Consider the following 26,877-nt stretch of genomic DNA (forward strand, 5'->3'; position numbering starts at 1 on the left):
TGTGCACCACATTTTTTATGTTATTTCTTCACAGGTTATTCGGTGTGCACCACATTTTTTATGTTATTTCTTCATAGACAGAAAAAATATTACAGTCATTCCTTAAACAATATACCTATGTTGACCAATATCAGCTTTATTGGCTTTCTCAAACATTTGTATTACATCTTCTGTCGAGTAAGGTTTGTTCTCAGCTACTTTTAGCCATACAATCTTTATTCCAGTTTCTAATGGAGATAGTCCATGATCTAAAAAAAATAAGATTATTTAAGCTAAATGGCAATTGTGATCCTAAATCTCTCAATTTAATAAAAGTAAACAAACATAAATAATATAATGATATAAACAGCCCATGTTTATGCCCTTAGAAGAATCTGTGCAAGTTTGCCAGAATGCAGGCATAGTATATATTCTTCAAGTATATGATGATAGAAAAAAAATCCAAGATACAGAGATATTGCCAGTCTACATACACACTTCAAAAAGACCTGCAATAACTATAACTTCATTACACGAAGTAAAAAAACAAATATGCATTACTTACACATTTAAAAGTAATATACATGTACCAAGGATTCATGTATTTTTTTCAGGATATCAATTTTCCTGTATTGAGAAACAATTGTATTTTCGTGTATATTTGACTTGGTGGTTTTGCCCAAATCTGCATACAAGCCTATACAATATTTGTACAATGCGAACATTTTAAATTGTAGTTTGTCTAACTTTACCCACAAAAATTGGTATCTCATGAATAATAATGAAGATCTTACTTTGAAGCTGTTGAGAAACAGGAATCGGGAGGGATTCTCCTGGTTTTAAACATCCTTCTCCTTTTTTTATGTAGTTGTTGGGCTGAATCTATCAAATAGATAAATGATACACTGAACAATATGCTAAAAAGTCTTCATGGTTAATTTCTGACTTCACTTAATGGTGATCAAGCAACCTTGAAAATGAGCTCAATGTCATTTATAAACATCTAATAATGACACAATCCTTATATGATATGGACTCTCATATCAGGGTCACATCAAAAATTTCAACTTTCATGGGGAGGCTTCTTTCTAAGTTTTGAAATATTCATGAAAGGTTTGAAAAGTTATTTATGTCTGAAAAACTTTAACAACATAGTTGATAAAGCAGATAAAGGTAATGTAAGATCCTATGTCTTACCTCCAACACTTTGATGGGAGACTAAAAAAAACTGTATATTTCTTTACAGCAGCAAGAGAATGATTTCAAAAGACAAGACTTCTTTCAGATGGAAACTTTTGTACATGAGGCATCTGTACACAAGATACAAAGTAAATAAAAGATCTTCTACCCTCTAAAATATAAATCTTTATGCAAAGAGCTGATGCCATGACCACTACTGGATAAGCATCCCTATTCCTTGTATTCATTTCACATTTTTTGTCAGGGCATTGCCAGTTTGTTTCCGAATTACGAGTATGAATAGCCCTTTGATATCTTTTGCCTCTCTTCAGCAATTTTGAAAATCTGTTTAAAAAAAAATATGCATGACAAAAATAAAGAGTTTTAAATTTTGTTCTTTCTTAAAATATTCAACAATCCCAGAAATCAATGTAAGACCCTTTAAATCATGCCGCAAAAGGTTGTATCCCATAGATGTATATCCTACACACGCACACACACACACATAAATAAATTCTTAATCAATACAATTCTCTTAGATTTAAAGAAATACTCAAATGTGTGTATATGTTGAATTCTAACATGACGTCCTTCAAACGCTTTGAGTACACACCCGTGGTAAAATATGAATATATTGCCAGTGCTGTTCCGATTGTACTCCCACGTCATATGCTTTTTTATGAATGAGATACCCGACGTCATAGAACAATGACGTTAGAATGTAAGCATTTTACGGGAAAATACATGCTTGTGAATCCGAAAATCATCACAAGGAAATACACAAATGATGCTAAAATGTGGCAAAAGCCCTTTATTGTACATCATATAAGACATATAAATAAATTATCATTCAAATTCATCCAAAACTGTCTAAATACATTATTTTAAATAGTTTAAGCATGTCACTAATGCAGTTTGCTCCGTTCTTTTACGCTAGTTTATTAGTGCGTTTATTTATGGGAACGGCAAATATTTGCCTACACCTAGAGCGCTTCGATCCAAAAGAATTGCCGTATGTGTCCTATCAGAATCGAAATAATTCATGGGGGCTTGAATATATCTAGATTTTACCACGGGTTGTCCCTTTATGCCGATATTTTACCCCTCGCTATCGCTCAGGGGTAAAATATTTGTCATAAAGGGCCAACCCGTGGTAAAATCACGATATATTCAAGCCCCCATGAATTATTTCTTAAATATAAACAAGTCTTAAATGAAAACAATGATCAAACCAATGATTGTGTTGGATAAAAATCGCAATTTCTATACATGTGCATGTAACAAATTTTGTTGTAGAGGGGTCTAAATAAAATGAATATGATGATATAATATGATGAAATAAAAGTAGGTACCATATATAAAACTAGTTGATCAGTTGGATTATGGAGAATTATCCATCCATGTAACTGTCTTACTGTCTTTGTTGGTTTCTTTATTCTCTTCATGGTCATCATCAAAGTCTTCCCTGGACTGGAAGAAAAAAACATTCAACTATTCATAGCTGCTTATGAATCAACTTTTTCTAAAATGGAAGTACCATAATCTGCTACCTTTCATATAACATTTCAAGACAAAAAAAAATAATTAGTAACTCAAGTCATTTAAATTACCTGCTTTGTTCAATTTCTATCCCTCAGTAATAATATGCTCAACCTTGAAGAGTAGTTACTCTACAGACTTCAAGAAAGTTTAAGAATGATACATGCATATCATATAGTAGTGATGCTCATCCAAACTTGATCTCTGTATTGTGGTGATTTGGTTGAAGCAAACTAAAGTTTGAATGGAAAACAATTTTGATATATAAAAAGACAAGGGTCAAACTTACTGCCCCTCTGCTGCGGAGTGGTGGGGGTGGGGGATAAAAATTGGCCTGCTTTCAGTAGTTTTTCATTTGTTTTTTTACTATAAAATATTCTTTTACATGTGATCTTCATATGCATAATAAATAGTAAAATTCCATAGGCTGCATGTTAATAGTTCCAAGTATGTAGCAAATTTCTTACCTGATCCATAAATCACCATACTTGTAGATATTAAAGGCTGTAGGTTTCTTCAAATCTCTCACCTAAAGAACACAAAAAAAGTTATATCAGTTCTATTTGACTTTTACTTTGTTTTGAGAGTTTATTCTTTCACACTTCAGGACTAAGTCATATTGACATTTGAAGTTAGTCATCGCTTAATTCAAGCTCTTCATGACTAAAATAAAATTATGAAATAATTCATGAGGACTTGATTTTATCGTGATTTTAGAGTGTTAGCCATTTAAGTTATATATTCTTCCACAAGTGATAGCAAATTTTGTTCACTTTTATATGACATTTCCTTATATAGTTTCTGAAAGAATTAAAAAATCAGATTAATATTTGCAGCCATCATAAAGTTAGTTATAGAAACACTGAAGGGAAACAACACGCAAAGGTAACAATATGGCTTGGGAAACAAGATATTATCTTTATTCATACCCTTTCTAAATCAGGCATCCAGGGATTTTTTTCCATCAACTGAACACATTCTCCTTCTGAGTTCATACTTATTTGTGGATAATATCCTCCTTCTGGCATCTCAACGGCAACTTCGTAAAACTTTCAAATAAAAAAAATAATTAATAATCTACAATTTTACTTCGTAAAACTGTCAAATAAAAAAAATAATTAATAATCTACAATTTTATTGTTAATGATGTTATAATTGTATGTGGATGATTTTGGAAAAAAAAATATATTCCAGAATTCCAGAATGTATTTGATCACTTACTTACTGAACTACAGAACCATGGTGTCTGCTGGCGGTCGCCAATTTCACATTTTGCCAAAAAATAAAATTGTTGCGACTAAATTCATTAATGGCGAAATATTTGGCACAAGAGATTAAACAATTCGATTTCATCCATATTGTTTACTTTTTTCTGGTTTCTCTGACTTTATCTGATCAGACAATATTCGGTATTCACTTTGATTTCAATCCGACTTTGACAGAAAATCAATAATCAGCTGTAGGAAACAATGGACTAAAGGGTTTATTCCTTGAATGCCAACATCCTTTGATCTACTGACAATTTACCTGTAAAATTATGTAAGCATTCCAGGAATAGGTGCCAATAGTTATCACAACAAAAGTGCATGCTTATCAAAACAATCATACTAATTAAACAGAAAGGTAAACTACAGTGGCGTTTTACCTTTCCAAAAATTGGCATTACTTTTCCGGAAAAAAAAGATGACGTTTCTAGAAAAAAATGTTCGCAAATAGTAACTATTCAGGAAAAAATCAATTATTAATTTTCCACAAATAATTAATTAACCTGTTGATTCGAATCAATGCCATAATAAAAAAAATATATCTATTAAGTTAAAGGTCATCTTACATGCAAGTAAAATTCATCATTAAAAATGTATGAACACGTATTTTTAAAAGTCAGCACTAATCAGATATTTCTTGATATGAGTCAGGGACTTTCTATACTAAGTTAGTATAGAAAGTCCCTCTATGAGTTCATAGGTCAGTTCTTGCAGAATATTTGTAGCCAACACGTCGTACAAAGTCCACAATAGTACATTCGCTGTTTACAAGTTTTGTATTTTGTTCAAGAAGAAATTCCATCTTCTCCTTTTCATATTTGCAAACGAATGCTTTGACAGTTAGAGTTCTCATCTTTATTTAAGATATTGTTTGCAGTTTCAATAACATGTCGACAAAAAACAAAAATGTTAGGATGGCTAGCGTAAAACTGCTCGTTCAGGTGGGCATGAAAAGACTCTGCACTATTCGTTGTTCTCTATTCCTCAGGGTCTGGAGGTGATGTCCAAATGGTTGGTGGTAATCTGAACCAGTTTTATATATTGTAGATTTATGATTAGAACCTTTTCCTCATCAAAACAATAAAATAAATAATTTATCTAATATACATCATGAATATTTGTAATTTACCAGGTATATTTCCGAAAAAATAATAAATACAAACTTGGGAAACGTATACTTTAAATTTGCGGAAACGTAGTATAGGGACTTTGAAAAATTAGCGGAAATGCAATACGCCCAACTACAGGTAGCTAAATCTATATAATAGATATTTGTCAAGCTGTTGAAAATATTTTTTTGCTGTTACTGCTTGAACAATATGGATTTTCTTAAAATGAACATCAGAATACGGTCTTGGTCTCCATCATCAATGAGCAGAAAGTTATCAACCTGTTGTCGTCTAATCCATTTTCCCTCTAAGTTAATCTCCTGTCTTGAAATTGGTAGTTGAGGTATCAGTTGACTGTGCTGGGTATAGTGTGATGTCTTGCAGGTTGTAAAGGTGGGCATACTCTGGACTAGTCTTTCCAAGTCATTGTCCTAGTCTCTGTTGCTTAGTTTGACTAAAATTCGTCTGCATAGATTGTTGGTACTGGAGTGCTTTCAACGAGACATCTTTGTTTCATTCTTTAGAGTACTTGATCAAAATTGAGTTAAACTGGATCAGACAGATGATTATGTTGATCTCTGGTATTCTATTGAGTATGCAGTCAGACTTTACACATCTCCAGTAGCAACTGTCTTTCAGTTTAGTCTTTACTCTGTATTTAAACTTGTAGACCAAGTTTTCTTTGCCAAGACAATTCTTAAACTGTGCATTAGTCATACTTGAAAAGTGAATGACACAACTTGCCTATCCTCAGCTTATATGTGCACCGTATTGGCTTTCGACGTTTGAAATAATTGTATCAAGTAAAATTTCTTTAGTATTTCTTATATGTCTTATGTTAATAAATACATTTCCATTCCCAAAATTACAATATTTTTTTATTTCAAAAATAATAAAAATGTTTTAACTTGTTGATTTTTTTAAAATTCATAATAATTTTAACCCTAAATTGTACTATTTTTTTCAAATGTTGCAATTTTATCAGGTTTACTAATGATTTTTAATAGTTACTTGTAAACACATTTAAATAGTTAAAAAAAAAACACCTATTGTTATTTTATAAACATCTATTGAAATATTTTTGTTGGCATTCAAGGAATTGGTACCATATAAAATGTAGGCATTCGAGGGGAGTGTTCTCATTTCGAGGTAGACACCGACTAAAGGTGTTGATTGTATTATTTTTACGAAATGATGTGGTCAGATTAAATGGCTTCACATGTCACTATAAGGATTTATTTACAATTTTCAATGTGCATGTGTTTAAAGCATAGTTTTACGTTTATTCATTGTCTTTATGACAAAAACTGTTCAAAAGCAAGAAAAATATCCGACTTTATAAATGTTTTCCTCTAACTTTGATAAAAATAATTGATTTGAAATGGTATAAAAACTTACAACCAGATTAATTTTCACAAATTAAACATAAAATACACTTGATATAAAAATCTGGGATTCTGTTGGACACCAATTTTCATGGATTTCATGTGGGTCTCATTGGGGTATAAGTGTGACGCGGGATTTTTTTGTAAGCGTGACACGTGAAAGTCAAGTTTTTGTGCCGTGGGTAAAATTGAACCAAGAAATTAAATGTTTAAAGAATGGCAAATTATCTATAGGCTTGTATGCAGACTTTCACAAAACCATGAAATTAAATATCCACGAAAAATGCAAGTTTTCCAGGAAAATAAATGAACCCACAGTACTTTTTAAAACAAATCAGCTGTACAGGAACATTTCTAACATTTGTGCCCTGTTAGATTTTCTCTATCTATAGCAGTTTTCAAAATAATTGTAATTGAGATGTGCCAATGTAAACCAAATACCATTGACCTATTATAAGTCGTTCTCTATAAACAAACCTTAACACAAACATTAACTGGTAAATAAAATTAAGATAAAAGTTTCAAAGTCAATAAACCATGATGAGGTCCACGGTGGACCCATATAATCTCCATGGAAACAATTCTTGCAAATGCCAATAAATTTGCGTACCAAATATCATTAACACTGACTTGATCACAAAATAATACATGTGAACTTAAAAAAAATCAAAGTCAATAAACCATGACTAAGGGGGTGGAGCCAAATAGTCTCAATGGAAATGAGATATGCTAATGCTTATAATACAACTGCATTACAAATATCATTGACCTACCACTAGTGGTCCCCATAAACTGACTTAATCACAAATGACTTATCACTTGTGGTTCACCAAAAACTAGACCTAATAACAAAATTATACATTGTTGACGTTGCTGCAGACGACGCTGGAAACAGCATACCTATGTCTCCCTTTTTGACTCTGTCAAGGCGAGACAAAAACTACACCAGAAAAATATTTTGTGAATATCTCAGTTATTTTTTGTTTTTAAATAAAGTGATTCCAGCAGGATGATCAGGGATTGGCAAATGAACTACTACGGATTCATTATCATTTATTGGATACTAATTTTCAAGGATATCTTGGGTGCAGGTTAATCACAAATTTAAATGTTCACTAATTGCAAGTTTTCTATCAGGTTTAATGCAAAACCACAAAATATCATATCTACGAAAAGGCAAGTTTTAGGCAATATATGAAAATTGGTTCCTACAAAAATAAATGAATTCACAGTATACAAAGATAATGGACATCTGAATCCATAAAAGAATAATATATCTATACCACAACATCATTCCTGAGGAACCTCAGCTTGTTTGTTGTGACATCACAATTAACAGTTATAACATCACCAATATTACTGCCATCTTTCTGCACTATAGCTCTTCCTGTATTATATATCCTACAATAGTTTCAAGAAAATCTATGTAAATAATGCATTTAAACAATTTCTTTTCAATGATGTAGTTAACATTTATCACATAATTACATTATCTTGATGTTTGAACAATGAACTATCACTGCTTCACAACCAATTCACAGCACACCTTTTTTCTGTATTCTGATAGGCACTATCAGGCTTTTTTGACCTGCTATTTTTTATTACTTCTCTGCAGACGGACATTGAATAGTAAAATGCAAAATGATTTTATGATAAATTAAATGAGTGCAACTATTATCTGTTATATTCAAACACTTTTAAAGGTAATTACATTATAAACTCTGTGATTACCTGTCAATTTGATAAACAAAACCAGTCTAAGAAATAAATCTAGCTTAGTTTGGACATTTTTATAGCAATTCAAAATTACATTTCACCTTTAACATGATGATGAAAATGACTATAATATATCTATACAAACTGATAGACTAAATTTTCACATCAACAGTAATGTGGAGTTAAAGTCTATTAGTATGTTTTTATTTTATCACCTTGCACTTTCACGACTTGACTGTGATTTTCTACAGCAGTTTGTTCAAATTTCTGACCAGTTGAACAGTTTGGTTTTATAAAACAAATTGTAATCTGGTCAAATTTTGGAATGAGTTGCAAAATTCAGATAGCAACACTAACAGTCAAGTCACTGTAAATGGACTTAGTTTTTCTACGGGGAAACATTACATTTACTCTGTGGTTAAAGTTTTCAAAATCTTAATAACTTTCTTAAACTATCCTGGGTTTGTTAAGTTCTTCAAGTCTTTTATTTCTCAATTCAATACTGGAGACAATAGTACATATTCTTCTCGCCAAATTGAACGGTATGTTTGTTCTTGTGTGTTTTGGGTGACAAGAATTGAAAAGTAAGTATTGTTTAGAGTCTGTCGGTTTAAAGTAAATATCGGTTTCAATTTCTGTATCTTTTTTTGTTATCAAGATATCTAGAAATGGTAATAGTTTATCGCTAAATTCCATAGTGAACTGAATACTTTTGTTGATAGCATTGATTAAATTTCTAAATTCATATAATTTTTCTAAACTAGAAGTCCACAATATAAAACAGTCATCTAAGTAACGTTTTCAATTATCTAAAATATATTTGTGGAATTGGGAACCGAACTGTAATTTGGATCGTTCGTACATTTGAGTCTCCAGATACGCCATTACTAAATTTGCATAGGTTGGGGCAACTTTTGTTCCCATGGCTGTACCAGATATCTGTCTGTAAGATTCCCCGTTGAAATTGAAGTAGTTATTTTGAAGAATAAATTTAATTCCTTCAATAATGAATTTCTTCTCTATCCGATCAGGTACTTCGGATGGAAATTTTTCAAGCCAAAATTCAATAGCTGTTAATCCATATTCATGTGGTATGGTAGTATACAGGTTAACTACATCAAAAGAAACCATAATGCTGTCTTTGCAAACTGTTCTGGGAAGATGGTTCAACATATCTAAGTCATCTCGAACAAAGCTTGGTATATGTTTAAGTATTGGTTTCAAAAGAATATCTAGAAAATTACTTAGTCTATGTGTTTCACAAGAAGGACCTGCTACAATTGGTCTCAATTTCAGATCGTTAGGATGTGGTATATTCACACATTCTGACTTTGAATTTTTACAAGATTCCCTAATAACATTACTTTTGTGAATTTTTGGAAGTCCGTAAAAATTACTGCTTTTACATTTAATATTTGTTAGGTAATCGCATTCTTTGTCGGTTAATCCTTTTCTTAGTAAGTGGATACAGGCTATTAATTTGCTTTTTATTTTTGACTGATTGTAGTTGTTTACTTTTTCATAATAAGTATTGTCCTGTAATAAGTTATTGGCTATATTTATATAGTAATTAAGATCCATAACTACAACAGCACTTCCTTTGTCTGCTTCTTTGATTATTATATCTTTGTTATTTTTTAATTTGTATATTGTTTCCCATTCCTGACGACTTGTATTGGGTCGGCATTTCGGACTTTGTATTTTGTTAAAGGGAAAATTTGTTATATGATCACAAAATGTATCTAATGCTTTGTTTTACCCTTTGATGATTTATAGGTACTTTTATTCTGGACAATAGATTCGTCTGGGTTCTCTTTATCAAATAATTCTTCTGTTAAACATAATTTTTGAAAGAAATTTGAAATGTCATCTTTAACCTCATTATAATTTGATGTTTGTGGAGTCGGGGTAAATTTTAGTCCCTTTGAAAGTATTTGAATCTCTGGTGCTGATAATGTTAAGTTAGATAGATTAATTATTCTTGTTATCTCACATTTTGACGGTTCCACCGAGTGTCACGGTTTCTCTCGCCTGGTTCTAAAAAACGTTCTCTTGAATTTCGGTTTCTTTGATATTGATTCCTGTTATTATTTTGACTCTCTGTACTTTCGTCCTTTCTTTTATAATTACTATTACTTTGTTCATATCTTTGTGAACGTTGTTGGTGGTTCTGTCTAAAATTGTTCGTTGGGCTGTGGTTTCTATTTCCCTGCATAAATCTGTTTCGCTGATTTTGCTGGTTTTGGAAATTGTTTCGTCTAGAAGTTGACGAATTACGGTTTCTGTTATTGTATGTATTTTCTGGTCTTACTTTTTCTACATTAACATATTTCTTTTGATATTTTGACTATTTGTTAGTCTTTCTATTCGGCGCTTGTCTAGCTGCTTGGGCATATGATTTATTTTCAATTTTCTTGAAAAAAGGGTTTTCTGAATTATATTCTTGTTTAAATTCGGTTTCGTAATGATGAAACCAATTGTTACTCTTCTCCCAACGTTGAAGGGATGAAATTTCTTCATTTTCACATTCTTCTTTCCAGAGTTTAATTGTATTATCACGTAAAAATCCCTCCACTTTTTTAGAAATTTCTTGTTCAATTTCTTCATCGATAAATTTAACTTTCTGTTCATTTGAATCAGCTCTTAATCAGAGTAATTCAATCTCCGTGCAGATTTTGTCCATTGACATTTTTTCTCGCAGACACCTTTGCTGTTCGGGTTCATCAGGGATTTCTTTAACCTAAAGTTTTCTTGGAAGAATGATTGGTGTACATGTTATCCAATTTTCGTATATGTCGGCTTTATTTCTGTTTTTTAGCATATTCCAAAAAGCAAATTTTCGTAAAGTAAGGTTCTTATTCCAAAAATGGCCTAAACGGCTCTTGATTAGATAAGTTGATCGCTGTTGACCATCATCATTATTGTCTGATTTTTGTTCAATATTCGCTGATTGAGGTCTCAATAAAACAGTGTCTAATTTTTTGTACAAGTCATTTATATTTTGACTGACCTGTAATGTTTGAGATCTTTCTTCCTCTTCTTCCTTGAATTCTCTAACATAACAATGAATTCCATCAACTTTTTCCGCTAAATTTATAATATTCTTGTTTAGTTCCTTTAGTTCCTTTAAAATTTCCTCGTTTAAAGGTTTTAACAATGTGACGACCAATTCACAGAAGAAATGAGGATTACAGTAATAAAGAAAATATGTTTATACAAAAGTACAAAAGTTTTGAACAGCGGTATACTACTGTTGCCTTTATTTATACAAACCAAGCCTAAACATATAAGACGTTACTTTTGTAAGGGTTACGTCCCTTTAATGCATTGTTACAGACTTATTATCGTGACGTTACGTTACCGTTAGTTACATTCATCCATGATTATCACAAAGATGTGAAACCGGTTGAAGAAATTTGTAGAGAATAAAAGGACTTTAAGAGCATTTTGAAATTTAATTTTATTTATAAAGTACATCTGAGTCAGTGACAACTCTACAACAGATTTATCCATAGGATCACCAGTAATGATGGTGATACATGGCTGTGTACATTATGAATATACAACTCGTCTAAACATCAACCCAACAATGTTAGATCTGTAAATTTGTTTTCGCAAATTTTTTGTTCTTCCCTCGCCAGGATTCGAACCCATGGTACTGAGATATTGTGACACCAAATCGCCTCCACTGTAGCCGTCCCGCTTGACAGATCTAACATTGTTGGGTTGATGTTTAGACGACTTGTATATATATATATATAAACGAGTCTAAATTGAAAACTACGTTCAAACCTATGATTGCGTTGGATAAAAACCGCAATTTTTATATGTGTGCATGTAAAACAAATTTCGTTGTAGAAGGGTCTAAAAACAGCACAAACAACATTTTCCAAAAGACCAAAAAAGTGAAAAAGTATATTTAAACAAAACGCATTTGACTAACAGGTCGAACAACTGATGTTCTTTAACCCTGCTGACTGCCATTGGCGATTGCCAAATAAAATTGATCACAAGATGTAACAAAATGGATCTTAATATAAATTTAATACTAAACAGAAAATTCTTTTTAACTATATATATATATATATATATACGAGTCTAAATTAAAAACTACGTTCAAACCTATGATTGCGTTGGATAAAAACTGCAATTTTTATACATGTGCATGTAAAACAAATTTCGTTGTAGAAGGGTCTAAAAACAGCACAAACAACATTTTCCAAAAGACCAAAAAAGTGAAAAAGTATATTTAAACAAAACGCATTTGACTAACAGGTCGTACAACTGATGTTCTTTAACCCTGCTGACTGCCATTGGCGATTGCCAAATAAAATTGATCACAAGATGTAACAAAATGGATCTTAATATAAATTTAATACTAAACAGAAAATTTTTTTTAACTTGTGGCCACGATGTTATGCCACAAACATACGGTGTCAATATTTATTTAGTACACCAGATCCGGATTTCGACAATAAATGTCTCTTCAGTGATGTTAGGGATCGAAACGGTATTTGGAAGGCCATATAAAAAGTACCCTCATTTTTAGAGAAAGTACCCTCACTTTTAGATAGACTCTTGAATTTTAAGAGTCAATGTAGGATGAACGGATCATATAAACCGGAGGGAAAATATATATATATACAACTCGTCTAAATATCAACCCAACAAAATATATATATACAACTCGTCTAAACATCAACCCAATGTTAGATCTGTAAATTTGCTTTCGCAAATTTTTTGTTCTTCCCTCGCCAGGATTCAAAACCCATGCTACTGAGATTTATATATATATATACATAAAATACAAATCATTAGAATATTTGAGTAAGTTGTTATAAATCATTTATAGTCAAGAAATCGACACATTTTTGTTTAAAAGTGTCCAGGTTTTCACAACATTTTATTTCATTTGGTAGTTTATTCCAAAGTATAGATGAGCTATATGCAAAAGATTTCTTCATTGAATTTGTGTTCAGTCATACAACAGTTAAATTATTATTTGCAGATGACCTTAGATTTCTACTATGTAGGTTAACAATTGGACAACAGAGTTCCTTTAAGTAATCAGGTGCTTTATCGTTTAGAATTTTATGAACAAGAATAAGTTTATGATATGAAATTCTAGATTTGAAATTCAACCATTTTAGCTCTTTAAATAAATGTATACTAGGTGTTAGTATTGGTGCATCAAGTATAATCCTTGCAGCTCTTTTCTGCATTTTAAGAATTTTTTTTATATCCATCCTCATAGCAATTTCCCCATATATTGAACAACAAAAATAAAATATGGGCAGAATATAAGCATTATAAAACAGCTTTCTACTACTTATATCCAAAAATTTCTTATTTCTAGATAGCTGGTCTTCTTCATATTATAGGCAATAAGGAAATCAGAACTGGGAAAAGTTGGATGGTTGAAACAAAAGATTTTTTATAAAGTTTGCTTAAGATTTTGTTAGGTTTCAAAAGATTTGGTTCAAGAACTGAAATGTTGACTGCCAGCAACTCAACAAAGTAGAGGCTCTCAAGGGCCTGTGTCGCTCGCCTGTGTCGCTCACCTGTATCTACTGTGGTTTTGGAAATCATGTAAAATAAGATTAATCATAATAATAGTATTAGATACCCCAATAATAATTGAGACAAACTTTGACTTTTGTTTCGGGTTTGTACTGTAAGATTGAAATTATAGAATCTAAATGGCAAGTTTCATGAGCAAAGTCCTTTCAAAATTCATAATAGATGGATTAATATCTTAATACCTACCCTCCTTTGTTGATATAGTACTTTATAAAATTAGCCTGCCTTAATTCCCCTCGTGATCTTTCAGACTGCTGAAATGACCTGTCAAAATTTACTCCAATTCCAATGTATTTCTGTTCACCTGTTTCAAGGATTTCTGAAAGAACAACAGTGATCTTAAACAATTACAGTACAAAACTATCTCTAATATCATTTCAGGTCAAAGAACATTATAAGGGAGACCCCTTAGTAAAGGAGCAGCATAGAGCAGAATTTGCTGTCAAGGATTATTATAAGGCAGATATTATAGTCAAGGGACAGTATAGCTCAGATCTATGTCATAGTAAAGAAACAGTATAGTGCAGATCTATGTCATAATCAAGGAACAATATAGCTCAGACCTATGTCATAGTCAATGAACAGTATAGCTCAGATCTATGTCATAGTAAAGGAACAGTATAGTGCAGATCTATGTCATAGTCAAGAAACAGTATAGCTCAGATCTATGTCATAGTCAAGGAACAGTATAGCTCAGACCTATGTCATAGTCAAGGAACAGTTTAACTCAGATCTATGTCATAGTCAAGGAACAATAAAGCTGAGATCTATGTCATAGTCGAGAAACAGTATGGCTCATATCTATGTCAGGCCAACATTAAAAATGTCTTTGTTTCCCCTCCCCGACTGAGGTTATCAGGGTATGGGTAAGTAGGTAGGCAAATTATTTTATTTTATTTCTTGATATAATTTTTTCTATATTGAATTTTTACAAAATTCAACAGGTAAGATAAGTCAAGAAAAGTGGGGTATTCCCTGATTTCAGTGTACATCCCAGTTTTCTGGTGTTAAAAACTGTATACAGGGACCTCCTTTTTTTCCTATTTATTTTATGGTATGAAATCTACAAAAGCACACATTCTTCATGTGATAACAATGCTTAATGAAAGCAAGTATTTAATTAGTTAAAAATCAAGCTTATTTCAAGTCTAATTTGATGCATAACTCACAACAAAACAATTCCTGTGTTCACCGATTCATACCTTGATCATCAATTATGAGATGACAAAAAGATATGTTAATGCCTTGGGAATTAAAATTCAATGAATAAATATTTTCAATAGAAGTGAACATAATTCAGTTATGTTCAGTTACACCTGGATCATGCAGCTTGGTCAATTAATTCCTAAACAAAAGATTTGTATGTTTTTTCAAGTTCTAGAAAAAACAAGGCTTCACTTATTCATGTTTTGTTGTTCCTAGAATACTTTGAGTATTTACAAATTCAACTGATGCAGTTATAACGTAAAACGTGCCCTTTTGTAAATTTCATGCCATAAATTGAAAAATAAAAACACATTTAAACTGGTCTTGTTTACACCAGAAATCAGGGAATTCACATAATCAACATTTTCTGACTTGTGCCCAACCTGTTCGAATTGAAGACAAAGTAGATTGATTTCAAAGCACGATTCAGACCATTTTTACTCAAAGATTTTATCCCTTAAACAGGAACAGAGGCAAAAGACAAAGCCAATCAAGGTGCATTCAGTGGGTTGAAAGATTCTTCAGATTTTTTATTTTCAAATATCACCCTTGCACATAACACAAATCGTGTGGCAATGCATATGTTTGTTTTCCTTGATTCCGTATCATATAGACGCTTCAATGCAACAAGAATGCACACGCTGAAATGTCTCGCCTTCTTTACTAATCATTGATATTATGTTGATAGTCCTAAGTATAAAGCTAAGCTTTATTACAACTATCACACAAACAGAACATTAACCAAGATAACTAAACAAAGACCAATGAACCTTGAAAATGAGGTCACGGTCAGATGAACCATGACAGGCAGACATGTACAGCTAACAATGCTTCTCTACAACATATATAGTTGACCTATTACTTGTAGTTTAAGAAAAATAGACCAAAACACAAAAACTTAACACTGTGCAATCATCCGTGAAAATGAGGTCACCGTCAAATAAAACCTGCGCGACTGACATAAAGATCATAAAATATTTCCATACACCAAATATAGTTGACCTATGGCTTATAGAATTAGATAAAAAGACCAAAACTCAAAAACTTAACTTTGACCACTGAACCATGAAAATGAGGTCAAGGTCACATGACATCTGCCTGCTAGACATGTACACCTTACAATCATTCCATACAACAAATATAGTAGACCTATTGCATATAGTATGAGAAAAACAGACCAAAACACAAAAATTTAACTGTAACCACTGAACCATGAAAATGAGGTCAAGGTCAAATGACACCTGCCAGTTGGACATGTAAACCTTACAGTCCTTCCATACACCGAATATACTAGCCCTATTGCTTATAGTATCTGAGATATGGACTTGAACACCAAAACTTAACCTTGTTCACTGATCCATGAAATTAGGTCGAGGTCAAGTGAAAACTGTCTGACAGACATGAGGACCTTGCAAGGTACGCACATATCAAATATAGTTATCCTATTACTTATAATAAGAGAGAATTCAACATTACAAAAAATCTGAACTTTTTTTTCAGTGGTCACTGAACCATGAAAATGAGGTCAAGGACATTGGACATGTGACTGACGGAAACTTCGTAACATGAGGCATCTATATGCAAAGTATGAAGCATCCAGGTCTTCCACCTTCTAAAATATAAAGCTTTTAAGAAGTTAGCTAACGCCGCCGCCGGATCACTAACCCTATGTCGAGCTTTCTGCAACAAAAGTTGCAGGCTCGACAAAAATGCCTTGATTTAAAAGGCTTGTTGACTACAGCATTGGAAAGGTATGACAAAAAACAACGCTTTTTACTACAGCATCAGAAAGATATCACCAAAAACCAACATAGCAACAAAAAAAATTTGGGACAAGAATGGCAATTTTACCAGGTAGGTCGGAGGAGGGGAAACAAACAATATTTTATTTTTGACCTCATAGTCAAGGAACAGTAAAGCTGAGATCTATGTCATAGTCAGCTATAGCTCAGATGTCACAGCCAAGGAAGATATGGTCTGATGACACAGTTATCAGCCTTTGATTTTCATTGTCTATAATAATAGTCCCTAGTGTGGACTGTGTATAATTTGCAGATTTTTTTCCTACTTTTCTTTATATTTCATGCATGTAATATTCAGTAAGGGGATGAAACTACATGTTAAATATACTGTGGGTGATGAATTTTTAGGTAAAGTAATGATTTGGTCTGGTTGAAATAGGTAAAACAAATTGTATGTCTGAAGCTTTCAAAGAGAATTACACACTCTTAATATAGAATTGTCCATATTTTGAGTTACAGCTGATAAGATATTTCTATAATTTTAATATAATGTGTCCTAAAGATAAAGCATCTGCATTTTTTGTAATTTATATATATTTTCCAAAAGAACTGCACTACAAAATATCTGTGTACTCGGGCCATATAGGACAGATTTCACAGTGAAGGACAATATAGGGCAGATGTCATAACTAGGGGCTCTAAACAGCCTGTGTTACTCACCTTGGTCTGTATGCATATTCATCAATAGTCTATTTGTCTTCAGGGGGAAATGATTCTTGTAAAGGTTAACAACAGCAAAGACTGTTGACTGTCGACAGAATTTACATGTTAAATGCAGGGTTCCTGGTCCTCATAATTCACAGGCTTCATTTGAGCCATGATGGATAATTGTCTCATTGGCAATTATACCACATTTCCTTATTTCTATAGTGATACTTGACAATCTATACCCCTTATAAATATTAAAAAAATTATTGATGGTTAATGAAGAAAAAAAATCTAAAAAGAGTAAAAACTTACTTATACTAAATGACTTGAAGTTCTCTGAGAAAGGCCTGGAACCAATAACATAAGCTTTATGAGATGATCTCTCTTGAGACAATGGTGCATGGTAGCTGTAAAGAACATGAAAAGACATGTAATGTGAAATTTTTTATAAACCTGTTAATATAATGATATAAGAAGATGTGGTATGAGTGCCAATTTGACAACTCTCCATCTAAGTGACAATTTGTAAATTATAGGTCATGCAGTAGGTAAGGTAAATTCTTCAACTAGGAGTCTTGGCTAAAATAGAACATCAAGCTATAAAGGGCCACAACAAATGCTAGGGTAAAATCATTCAAACAGGAGAACCAATGGTCTAATCTAGAAACAAGAAACACTTATAGACCACAAGTCATTATTTTCATGTTTTAGCTTTTACCTATATAGAAACACTTATAGACCACAAGTCATTATTTTCATGTTTTAGCTTTTACCTATATGCAACTATTTTCATGAGAAATCTTATGAGAAACAAATGAAGGTTGTATCCATTGGACACAGAGGTCCCAACTTATAAAGGTAAGGGAAATTTATTAATTTTTTTCAATTTACAAACTGACATAACTGAAAGGAGAGAGTGATGCCACCCAAATTTGAATTTGATCTGTGTTTGGAGATAACTAGCATTGTGTTAGAGTTTTATAACTTTTGGTTGAGAAACACTTGAGTTAGAGTTTGGAAATGGCAAATTATTAAGCAATTTTTCCATTTATGAAATTAACACAAATCTAGAACAGAGAAAGTTATGGCAGCCAAATTAAAACTTGATCTTTGTTGTGTGGCAATAAGCATTGTGTTCAGATTCCTATCATTTGGTTGAAGCAAGCTTTAGATCAGAATAATGGAAACTGATTTTGAAAGGTACATACATATGTTTTGATGGACAGATAAAGAGTTAAACTAAATGCCGCCTCTGCCACAACCGGGGCAAAAAATATTTGTAAGTCATAAACATTTCAAAATAATGAATGATTAATTTCATTCTTAAGATATATTGTGAAATGAGCCTCTGGTGATGGTTACAGGTGTTGCACAGTATAATAAAAATCAAGGAATTTATCTGAACAAAATTGACAGCTGATGTTAAGAATAAGTTACAAGGGAAAATATGTTAGAGAAATAAAACAACATAATAACTTAACTTATAAGTTTCTTTAAAGCTGCGGTCACAACTTTTAACTGAATCTGTTAAAACTATCAACAAAGTTATGACATCATCTTCACGTAGTAGGTGTGTAACAGAAGGACAAGTGTAACACTTTGTGCCCTCAAATGCAGCATAAAATATCAAGAAGGTTTGACAAAGTAATTTAAAATGTCTGAAAAATCTTGAACCTCATACTGAACCTAAATGTTGAAGACACAAATAAGGGGTAGGAGGGGACCTGATTCTGAAATCCCTGGCTTAAAAACATGAAATCAAGAGGTCTCAAATTTAAAGAAATTTAAATCCTGACATCCCAAAATTTGAAAAAAGAATTCCCAGATCCTGAATTCCAGAGCTTAAAAAATCTGATCCGGACGTCCCGAAAGAGGTCTTGCTATCCCTCACTAATGGCAGTATGAAGGATTGCTATGTCTCACTTCAACAACAAACTCTTGCAGGCTTGACAAAAAAGGTCTTACCAGAGAATTCCAGTTTCATGACTGATCATTGCTTTTGTGCACATTGCAGTATGATAGACTACTTTTGATTCCTGTGATATATTTTCTGAAGTAGACTTCTCTCTTTGCAATGCCCTCTGAAAAAGAAAATATTACATGTTTGAAAAACAGTTATACAAATGAATAACTCATAAACATATTTCTGGCAATCAAAATATGTACTTTTCATAAACCTGGTTCATTAAACCTTCTTTTTTTTTTTACAATTTAAGCACTTAACTTTTTCTCATTTGCTGTGTGACATACATGAATATCAATCTCAATGAAGAATAATGATCTCACAAAATAAAATTCACAGCTTCAGAGAAAACAGTGGATTCATTGTTTTTCTTTGTTATTTTAAAAATACGTCTCTATGGTGTTTTTTTTGGTAGGATGTCTAACTGGTAGGGATTTTATTAACAAAGTTTTTATCAGGTCTACCTAAAAAAAAAATTAATTGACAAAAAAACTTAAATCTGTAATGATGACATAATTTGTTAGTAATGATCCAGAAATTTAATTTTACAATAAAAAAATTGTGCTTGTTCTGATTAGTTATAAATTGATAAGCACATTATGAACCAACAGATGGTTGATAGTAATCAATTTTATTTAAATCTTGAGTTGACTATCTATCAAATTAAGTTGCCAATGAAAAATGTGCAATTAAGAATCAACTAATCATAAATTTTACAAACATCCAAAACAGAGTTTCACGTTATTCCTTTTTTAAAGATCAAAATAAACTTACAAAGGGGTCAGTAATTCTAATTTTCATACTATCTCCTGGGTAGAACTTGTACTTGTAACCTTCCATATTAGAGCTAAGACGTGAAATATTTTGAGCAATTTCACTTTCTTTCAAGTTTTCATCCATTATGATGGCTGTAGCTTTGCCTGGGTATACACTTATCATTTCTCCAGTGTCAATTCTTAAGAAAAACAAAAATATATAAATTGCACATATAAACTTCTATAAATGACATTCTTCTTCAGCTTTTGATACAAAGCCATGTTTTTATTCCTATAAAATATAAGCTGCATGTGATTGACGTCACAATTGAAATTGCAACCTCAGATAATTTTAATTGTGACAATGCCAGAGATCAAAATTTTTGTTGGTGCTGCTCACTAGGAAATATAATTAAAACATTTTAAAGTGAGTTTAAAATAAAATAAAATAAAATAAAATAAAATAAAATAAAATAAAATAAAATAAAATAAAATAAAATAAAATAATTAAAATAAAATAAAATAAAATAAAATAAAATAAAATAAAATAAAATAAAATAAAATTTAAATTTAAATGTTTCTGCTCTCTTTTTATTGTTAACATCTTGATTTTCTATAATGGTTTAGATTCATCAAATCAAAATGGCAACATTTTGAGCCTGGATTATAGGTCCGCTTCGAAGTATTAAAGTTCAAAATATTAGAATCGAAATAATTCTATCATGCCATGCTCTATGCTCATTTTAACAAGGGTAGGCATTATATTTGTAAACATTTAAAACCTTGGTATTAAGATACTGACAAATATAATTCATACCCATGTCCAAATGAGCAGAGAGCAGGGCATGAAAGAATTATTTCTTAATCATTTCTAGTTTTAATGACACAATTGACTGGTGTTCTTAAAGTGATTTCATAATGGAAATTATGTTGTTTTTCAGAAAAAATGACTCATTTCAGCAACATTTTGACTAAAAAAAAACAAGGGTTGCAGTGAACTGGACTGTGTAAAACTTCTCTTGATCTGTTATAGTTTTCAAGCTAATATAAAACAAAAACTTGGAAATTTTCAAAAACTGGCATTTCAGTGGCACTTAGTCCAAATGGTTGATAAATAAGGTGAGACAAAACCAGTAAATGTTTGAAATGTTTTTGAAAAAAAAATTTGGATTTTAGTGGTAGCTTGGTAAAAATTTTAACTGTATTTCCCTGAGGGGTGCCAATAATGCAATAAAGCGGACAGCATTTGAAGTTTACATCCTTAAGATAGACTTACTCCTTCAGAACAATTCCTAAAATTCCATCAGCAATATGCTGCACTTCAAACTCATTATTTGCAATAGGATCTAATTCTGATTGTATAAAATCAACAGTTTTCTCATGAGATTGTACTTCTATTTCTTCATTCAATATTTCTGCATTCATTGCTAATTCTTCAAATGGATTTTCTACTAGTTCAATTTTCTGGTCATCTTCAGGCTCCAAATCATTTTTCTCTGCTTGTTTATTTTCATATTGGCCTATGTTTGGACATGCTGCTAAAGGCCTCAAATAACTTCTTATGTCCTAAAAAAGAAATATTTGATAGGTGAATTTTTTATCATTTTTCTTTCTGTTGAAGCAGAACTGACCAACTCTACAAAATTGAAAAGAAATGATAACAAATTAACAGATATAACAGTCATAGGGCATGTAAAAGATGATAACAAATCTATGGCTTGCATGAATAATTTAGATTTTTACATAGGAAGGAATACAGCAATTTCTAAAAGCTGAAGCAAAGATTAGCATGCAATGAGTGTGGCTGTTACATTTTATCATCATCCCTGTAAGAAAAAGCAAAAAAATATACAACTTGCATGAATATTTTCTCAATAACCTCAGAAAAAAAAAACGTTTTTAATCCTTATAATTCTCAACCCAAGAAATTTTTTTTGTTTCCCTACAACTTACCATCAAATCCAATGAGTGAGTCCCCATTTGACTAGTGAAATCCATAAATGTTTGAATAATGCAATAGAATAGAAAATTAAACAACACCTATTTATAGTGGTTTTCAACATTTATAATTGTCAAACTTTGCAATTTACCCCTCCTATCTACTTTTAGCCATTTCAGCCATCTTGGTTGGCAGGAAGGTTTTTTTTTTTAACAAGTGGTCAAGTTTGGTTAAATTTGTCCCAGTAGTTTTAGAGAAGATTTTCATAAAAAGACAATGACATATGGGGGCTGCTTCATTTGTTCTAGGTTGGGCTATGCCTGGTTTGCCCTATCACGTGACAGGGTGAAATATGGCTGAAAATAAAACGAGTGGAACCGCTGATATAAAGAAGGCGACATAAGTTCAAATTTATACTGTTTTGCTCTCTAAGCTAGGGAATATAAAAAATGAACCTGTTAACAATATAAATATATATTTTTAAAATGCAATCTTTTTTTCTTAGCCCTTATTCATCATAAAAACGTTTCTCTGACATAAATTTTATAAACTTGAAAATAAAATATAGCAGGGCAATTTATAATCGTCAAAGTTGACCAATGCAGTATCATATAATATAGTCTGATTGAAAAAAATTAAAACTTCACCTTTCAAATTCCGACAATTTATCTAAAATTACACTTCCCACCATACTTTTATGACCGGCTGATTGCATGCCAGTGAGTGAAGACCGGCAAGACCGGTGTATGCCTATTTGTGCCGGCGGCTGATTTTACAGCAAATGAAGCGACTGTATCTATACTGGAAGCGTCGACCGGGCTAACCCCGGTAAAGCCGCTGTAGCAAATGAAGTACTACCATGGAAATGGAGGATGAACAACAGACGCCAAGTGAAAAGCTCACTTGACCTTTTAGGCCAGGTGAGCTAACAAAGACTATATGATGTGTAACTATCCTTATATGATGTGCAAAGATATTTATTTGATGTGCCAAAATACTTATATGATGAACAATATGTTAAAAGTTTCCATTAAGATAAAAAAATAAACTATGATTTACCCAGAGTCTTTCTACACATTGGACACATATTCCACAACTTGCACATCCAGATAGGTCTGCCTTGCATAAACATTCCCGTAAATAATCTCCAATCATTCCATTATATTGACACTTCCTGCCTTTGTCAGTACATTTATTACATAGTGTACAAACTGTCTGTCGTGGCCTAATAAAGTTAGGTCCCCAGGAATGGCTGCAACCAACTGACACATTTACTAAAAGATAGAAAAAAAACTGACACATTCATTGTTAAATAGAAAAAAACTGACAAATTCATTGCTAAATAGAAAAAAACTGACACATTCTATATCAAATAGAAAAAAACTGACACATTAAATGTCATATAGAAAAAAGTCTGACACATTCACTATAAAAAAGAAAAAAATCTGACACATTCACTATAAAAAAGAAAAAAACTAACACATTCATTGTTAAATAGAAAAAAAAACCTGACACATTCACTGTCAAATAGACAAAACTGCTAACACTAACACATTTCTATGCTTAGTAAATGAAAAAAAAAATAGTTCATAAACCAAATTTAAAATATTTTTTAAGTTCATAACCAACAGAGGAACTAACTTGATATGATAAAAACTTCATGGTTTACTACCTTAACTCAAAATTTATCAGGCAGGACTAATGCACAGAAAAATTTAACAGGGAACTAAAGATTTAAAAAAAATGCACTATTTTTTAGGGGAAGGAGAATGGGCAAGGGGGTAAATTTTACATGTAACAGAAGTCAATGAACCTGATGACTTACAATAAAGTATTGGAATATCATTTCTACATGCCTGCCAACTGTCACTATTTGAGGGTGATTTCCCCCATGGAGGCTTCCAAATGAAAATTTTGAAAGAGCAATTTTGTCCATAATTTTAAACAAAACATTAATTTTACAATGGCAATGGGCTTGTTAAAGTATGAAGAAGCAAAAAATAAACACATTAAAATGTATCTGAAGGCCCATTGAAGGTTTTATAGGACTATAAGAGCCATCTTGCATGTAAAACCCCCATGGGTATTTTGAAAAGTTGGCAGGTATGTTTCTAACATATATTTTTGAGGATACTATGGGTACCCTGTATGATATTTTGATAACCATAGGTGACCTCAGGTGTCTATCCAAACACAGCCATAGTTTGAATGACGTGAGAAATCAGTGTATAGTAAAATAGTATTTCTGGTAATGGAAATTATATGGATCAAACATATTGTGGACATTAAAGTTATTCTTGAATATATATTGATTGAGCTCAGTAAAATAATGAGACCAACACTTGATTATCTTTATTTTTTACCGTTGGCTATCAGGGCATGTAAAATTACATGTACTCACCAAACTCTTGTGGAATATGACTCCACAGAGTATACACTACCAGTGACTGTTTCAAGACCTTGTCTATAATATCTGTATACAGACAGAAAATGTTCCAAGTATACTCTTTAGTATAAAATTCTGTATCAGCGTTTACTGGTTCTGATTTAACTTCAGGAAAATAACATCTGGATTCAACTGATATCTGCAGCTTTCCTGGAAATAAATAAAGTTATTGCTTATTTTTGTTTTTTTCCTTTTCATCTTTTTATAATTTTTCACTCTACCATAACTAACTTCTGTCAAAGTTTCATAATTTGAAGATTTGAAAGTTATAAATGTCTAATTAAAGCTTTAATTCCATGCTGTATTTATACCAAACAGCAAAAAAGAAAAAAAATTATAAACAGTTCTAAATTATGCATTGGATACTGTATATTATTCATGCAGAAATTCTTAGTTCAAGTTAATTTCATAAATACCATGGAGGTTTGAAAAATTCATTAATGTCTTAAAGAGATTATCATTTGCTTAAAGATGTTTTTTAAAATTTTACTGAGATTGAAGGTTAACTACAAGCTATATATGATATATAAAAAAGAAGATGTGGTATGATTGCAAATGAGACAACTCTCCCTCCATAAGAGACCAAAATGACACAGAAATTAACAACTATAGGTCACTATACAGCCTTCAACAATGACCAAAGCCCATACTGCATAGTCAGCTATAAAAGGCCCCAAAATGACAATGAAAAACAATTCAAACGAGAAAACTTACGGCCTTATTTACATAAAAAAATATGATATGTTCTCTAACATGACTTAAAAGTTAACGTAACTGTTTTTTTTTGTATTAGAATACTGGTAACTAGAAAAATTAAGGTTCATTTAACAGTTGCAGTGGCATCAAATAGGATCTAACAACAAAACAAATAAAAAATAAACAATTTCTGGTTAAGTCCAAATCACAAGTTCATTTATTTAGATGTTTTGTCCTTACCATCGTTGTCCGATTCTTTAAGAACTGCTGTCTGCACACATCCAATTTGAAAAACAGCCCCATCTGCAGAAAGAAGTATTGTTCTACCATACTCTGTACAAGATGAAAGTATCCCTGCCAACAATGTGTAAGAAGCCGAATGGAGAACACTGTACACTTTCTTCATGGTAATAATATTTTTGTCTTTTTCTTCTTTTCTCCAAAAATCATTCTGAAATTTATTCAAACATCTTATTTTTCTTTTCAAATCTATGTGACACCACATATTTTATCTTTATTTATTTATGTTGCCAATTGTTAATTGATTGTTGCTGTATATTGTCACTTTCAGCTCTTGGCTTTATCATGACAGCCCTTTATTTATTGGCAATATAGGAAAGGTGTTAATTATGTGTATTGGCATATATACTAAATGTTTATCCCTTTATTTATTAGTAGAGGAAGCAGAGAAATCTAACGAGAACTGATCTTCAACTGACCTTCGTCAAATTGCAAGCCTATTCCATTAAGACTATGGTCAAACACACCTCGTCACGAGCAATGCCAACTATTGAGGTCAAGTTAAAATAACATGTTTCCCTATCATTTTTTTCATAATTTAGTTATTGACAACTTTAAATAAAAACACTATCTGCACAAATGACTCATTACTTTTCCTGGAATCTTTTTTTTTGAAGATGAGAAAATCAGACAATTGTTTAGAGAGCAACAATGAAAAACCACTGTAAGAAGTTGCTCTCACCAAAGTATAGTTTATGATAGCCATTATGTGTAATAATTATACTTACCAATGGTAAATCTGGTGTACTCAGTGCAGCAGTGACAGTGTACAAATATTGTGGATCTGTAGGCTGTAGTCTCCATGCTGGTATTTGTATCAAACCAAGATATTCCTTTAAAATTTCCATGATCAAATCTGTTGGACTCTGAAAACACAATAGTTAAATAAATCCATGGTGACATATGGAGTCTCTTAATATAAGATTGGGTCTTTTAGACAAACAGGGTATCATACAACAGATGCAGTGTCTTAACACAGATGTGGTCTCTAAGACAGATGGGTTCATTAGGACAAATGAGCTCTTTTAAGATAGAAAGTCTCTTAAGACAGATGGGTCTTTTGAACAAATGGGGTCTTTAAGACAAATGGAAACATCAACAAGTAGATCATAAAGTGTTTTATTTAAGCAAAGAAAGGCAACAATTGATCTATTTTCTGTTCTTACAGATGACAACAATAACTTAATTTTAAAGGATTTTTAGGATACATAATTTCTAATTCACAGGTTTTCAATTTTCAGATTTTTCAATATGAAAATCAGATGTGGTATGATTGACAACCATCCTTCAGACCAAAACAGGAGATGAAAAGAACTATAGAGCAATGTACAGCCTTCATAATTAGCAAAACCTATATTGTACAGTAAGCT

General features: G+C 31.7%; 1 protein-coding gene across 1 annotated transcript in view; it reads right to left on the reverse strand.

The window, feature by feature from the left end:
• The window catches only part of LOC143063686 (uncharacterized), a 138,280-nt gene that overhangs the window by 67,604 nt on the left and 43,799 nt on the right, over positions 1 to 26,877 (reverse strand). Inside the window, exons 18-32 of the mRNA XM_076236002.1 lie at positions 26,236 to 26,373; positions 25,448 to 25,658; positions 24,467 to 24,661; positions 23,125 to 23,339; positions 21,403 to 21,692; positions 20,146 to 20,326; positions 19,374 to 19,489; positions 17,721 to 17,815; positions 13,939 to 14,071; positions 7,740 to 7,857; positions 3,627 to 3,746; positions 3,165 to 3,226; positions 2,511 to 2,628; positions 774 to 861; positions 116 to 248 (exon numbers count right to left, since the gene is read on the reverse strand). Of these exons, the coding sequence (XP_076092117.1) occupies positions 116 to 248; positions 774 to 861; positions 2,511 to 2,628; positions 3,165 to 3,226; positions 3,627 to 3,746; positions 7,740 to 7,857; positions 13,939 to 14,071; positions 17,721 to 17,815; positions 19,374 to 19,489; positions 20,146 to 20,326; positions 21,403 to 21,692; positions 23,125 to 23,339; positions 24,467 to 24,661; positions 25,448 to 25,658; positions 26,236 to 26,373 (2,213 nt within the window). The remainder of the gene's footprint in view (positions 1 to 115; positions 249 to 773; positions 862 to 2,510; positions 2,629 to 3,164; positions 3,227 to 3,626; positions 3,747 to 7,739; positions 7,858 to 13,938; positions 14,072 to 17,720; positions 17,816 to 19,373; positions 19,490 to 20,145; positions 20,327 to 21,402; positions 21,693 to 23,124; positions 23,340 to 24,466; positions 24,662 to 25,447; positions 25,659 to 26,235; positions 26,374 to 26,877) is intronic.

The sequence above is a fragment of the Mytilus galloprovincialis genome, chromosome 2, assembly GCF_965363235.1.
Source record: "Mytilus galloprovincialis chromosome 2, xbMytGall1.hap1.1, whole genome shotgun sequence".
In the NCBI taxonomy this organism is placed as follows: domain Eukaryota; kingdom Metazoa; phylum Mollusca; class Bivalvia; order Mytilida; family Mytilidae; genus Mytilus; species Mytilus galloprovincialis.